Genomic DNA, 3926 nt, shown 5'->3' on the forward strand with positions numbered 1-3926 from the left:
AGGTATATATGATCAGTTAAAAGCTAAAGGGGGGGAAATTGGATCAGGGAGAATCGTCACCCAACTTTCATTATTTGCAAAGAGTGTGATTGAATTAAAGGGCAGGGAGCTGGTTAGAAGGGAGAGGATGGTGTGCTATTAAATCCTAATTAGAGATGCAGGAATCAATGATAGGGAGGTTGGACAGCTAAGTCCCCCCAGTGCCAGCCCAATAGACTGATGAGTTATTGTCATGTAAAAAGCGCCAGCAATAAGACCAACCGCTTTGCTATTGTCCAAGTGGAAAGAGCCAAGTTTATTATGAGGACTCTATGCTCTGGAGACCTCAGGCAAGGCATCTCATAGGAGGCTTTTTGATAAAACTAGGCTCTGCTGCTAGTAAGGAGGCCAGTGCTGAGGCAGGCGTGGAGCAGAGCACATCACCTCCTCCAAGTCATCACCAGCAGAGTCCTCATCTCTCTGTCTCTTCTTTACCTCCTTGGTGAGACTCCCAGAGCCTTTTCAATGTATAAAATGGAATATTCTTACCTTAACTCCTCTGCCTATGAGTCCTGCATGGCTGGCATGGACACCTCCAGCCTGGCATCTGCCTATGCAGACTTCAGCTCCTGCAGCCAAGCCAGTGGCTTCCAGTACAACCCTATCAGGACCACTTTTGGGGCCACCTCAGGCTGCCCATCCCTCACCCCAGGATCTTGCAGCCTTGGAACTCTCAGGGATCACCAGAGCAGCCCTTATGCAGCAGGTAAGGAGGTCTTCTCCTAAGCTTCTCCCCCCACCCCAATTCTTGCAAGGATCTTGTATATAGGAATCCTTGATTGCATTTGAAAATGGAAATGTGTTTAGTATTTACCAAACGAAATTTGCTTACACAAATGAAAGAATTTATCACGTTAGAAGCGATTGCAGGCGAGGAGTAATTCACTTACAGGGTTACACTATCCTGGTAGTCACACCCGAACCGCCAACAAAATTATCTTAAGCTGCCAAAATGATAGGCATAATTTATTTACTCTGGGATGAGACGTAAAGCTTAGCAAATAATTAAATAACCCAAGAGAAAGACTCATCACACCAGAAGACACTGTCCCAAAATGCTGCGACTGCTGCAGCTGCTGCTGCCCACCACCTGGGCATCACCCTACCTGGGCATCACCCTACACATTATTACTCACTTTATCAGGATTTCACCAAATTTACTACCACACAGGAGAGATACATTACACTAGGTGACACATGAAGACCCACTTGTATCTCATTTAATTTTGAAGTTCTTAGGAAGGATATGTATTTATTATTGGGTGACTACATGTATGTTGTCTAGTATTATATATACATCACATCGTCCCCATTACCATATATATTATAGTCATTTATGCACTGTTATACATTTTTATTATTTTATGTTTTATTCTTTTTGTTTTATTTGATTCCTAACTTGCTGTTTCTCTGACTCCTGCAGTTCCTTACAAGCTGTTCACTGACCATGGTGGTCTCAATGAGAAGAGGAAGCAGAGGAGGATCAGGACCACCTTCACCAGTGCTCAGCTAAAAGAGCTGGAGAGGGTGTTTGCTGAGACCCATTACCCTGACATTTACACTAGAGAGGAGCTGGCTCTGAAGATAGACCTCACTGAAGCCAGAGTACAGGTACAAGATAACATCTTATCTTCTATCGATCTAATAGATCTAAAAATAATAATTTATCAATATGATTTTAATCAATATTTCTAATTTACTGAATCTACTTGTAGAAAGTGTTATAAGAAATATATGAGTAGGAAGATACATATGTTGCAAAATTAATCAAAATTATTATTTTTCTTTTCCTCTTTTCCTCCTCTTCCTCCTCCTTCTTGAACACCTCCATCACCAATATGACCCATACATCTCCCATCTGCCCTATAATCTATCACCCACTTCCAGGTCTGGTTCCAAAATCGTCGTGCAAAGTTTAGGAAGCAAGAAAGAGCAGCAGCAGCTGCAGCAGCTGCGGCCAAGAATGGTTCTTCTGGGAAGAAATCAGACTCCTCCAGAGATGATGAGAGTAAAGATGCCAAGATCACAGACCCTGACAGCACTGGGGGCCCAGGTAACAACCCCAACCCAACCCAAAGCTGTGGTGGTGGCCCCAGCCCTACAGGATCTCAAGGATCGGTTGGTCCAACAGAACAAATCAAAGGTGGAGTGCCAGGATCTGGAGGTCTGTCATCTGCAGGGGTGGTGGGGGGCACAGGAGGAGCACAAGGCTGGGCCACTGGTCCAGGTGGTACCATCACCTCCATCCCTGACTCCTTAGGAGGTCCATTCGCCAGTGTGTTATCGTCCCTGCAGAGACCCAACAGTACCAAAGCCACTCTAGTCAAAAGCATGTTCTGAACTAGCCAGCATGAGCACTAGTGCTGAGATCTGCAAGGTCAATGACCATGATGATGATGATGATGAGGGACCTCAGCTACCTGTCCAACACAACTCAGAACCAGCAGGTGGAACCACATCTAGTGGACTCTCTGGATCATACAGGTGAATTTTGGCTTCAGGGGAAAGAAGGATGAGTGCAGACTCCAGCAGATAGTATCATTGACTGGTACCAGGGGCTTTAACATGACCACCTAGTATAATTGGTGTGGTGAGGATGCCAAAAGCCTGAGCACCCAGCAGCAGATCCTTTCTAGACCTCCCAGACCTCCACAAAATCATCTAAAGGACAATTTTTATCTGTACAGACATTTTAACTCATCCACTGCCAGTGGGACAGGCCAGTGAGGCAGTGGAAGGGTTAAACAAGGCACCCACTGCGTCTTCTTCTTCTTGTCTAATATTTGAATTATTAGCACTAAGTTTCACTAGGTTTCTTCTGGTTTAGTCTTTGCTGGACATTACATGGACAGGAATAATTTGCACTGTGTTGCAGGGTCTGTCTTATTCTGCATTGGGTGTAACGAGAATCTATTTATTACATTGTTTCACATTCATTTTTTATGTTTTTTTTTTTTTAAATTCATTTGTAAAGGCACAAGACCTCTAGATATTAGTTGGATGTTGATGCTTTCTCTTCCTGTGTCTTTCCCAGCAGTGTTATAATGTGACAGTCGTATGGTGTTATTATGAGTACACAATGTCGACCAATTGTTGAAGTAAATGATGTGGAATCCTTTAGTCTATTCAATGTCTCTATAGAGAAAAGGATCTGGATCCTCTACTGTTTGTTTGTCTGTTTTATTTGTTCAAATTTTTATTTATTTTTATTTTTTTTTTATCAAATGGATTTCACAAATTTTATTTCTTTTTTTTCTTAGAATCTGCATGTTGTATTTTATTTTTATTTCTTTTTTTTCCCCTCCCCCAAATCCTGAGCACATTAACCTCGTTAATTAAATGTTCAGGGGGTTCACTTATTTATATGTAGTTATTATGAATGCTTATTTAAAAAGGGAACGATTTTTACATGTACATTTTGTTTTTTTGTTTTTTTTTAAAGAAAAGTGTGCCATTTATTTGATTGTTGGTAATAAAAACTGAAAATGCAAATAAATTGCCTTGTATTTGTAATATATTTCAGTATTATTTTTGTTCAGTCGGATTTTTTAAGTATTGTTTACATCATCATCACTATATATTTAGGACATGTAGTTTCAGAGTTATTATGGATTGATCTGTCTCACAAGCATTTTAACACACAACAGAATAGTTATTTAGCAGAATGTTATTACCATTCTTTTTTTTTTTGTTTACAACCATTATGGTATTATTTATTTATATATATATATATATATATATATATATATATATATATATATATATATATATATATATATATATATATCGTTTTATAGGAATGATTAATAACATAATTTTAGTAAATATTTAATTTTATTACACTATTATTACCATTCATTTATTTTATTTTACAACCATTTTAATGC

At 39.6% G+C, this 3926-nt stretch overlaps 1 protein-coding gene across 1 annotated transcript; it reads left to right on the forward strand.

Moving 5' to 3' along the window:
• Positions 1-255: 255 nt before the first annotated feature.
• PHOX2B (paired like homeobox 2B) lies at positions 256-3453 on the forward strand. The gene is made up of 3 exons (XM_072132375.1): positions 256-745; positions 1463-1650; positions 1927-3453. Exons 1-3 carry the CDS (start codon positions 505-507, stop codon positions 2377-2379), a joined length of 882 nt encoding a protein of 293 aa, XP_071988476.1. The 5' UTR covers positions 256-504; the 3' UTR covers positions 2380-3453.
• The last annotated feature ends 473 nt before the right edge of the window (positions 3454-3926 follow it).

This window comes from Engystomops pustulosus, chromosome 1, assembly GCF_040894005.1.
Source record: "Engystomops pustulosus chromosome 1, aEngPut4.maternal, whole genome shotgun sequence".
NCBI lineage: Eukaryota > Metazoa > Chordata > Amphibia > Anura > Leptodactylidae > Engystomops > Engystomops pustulosus.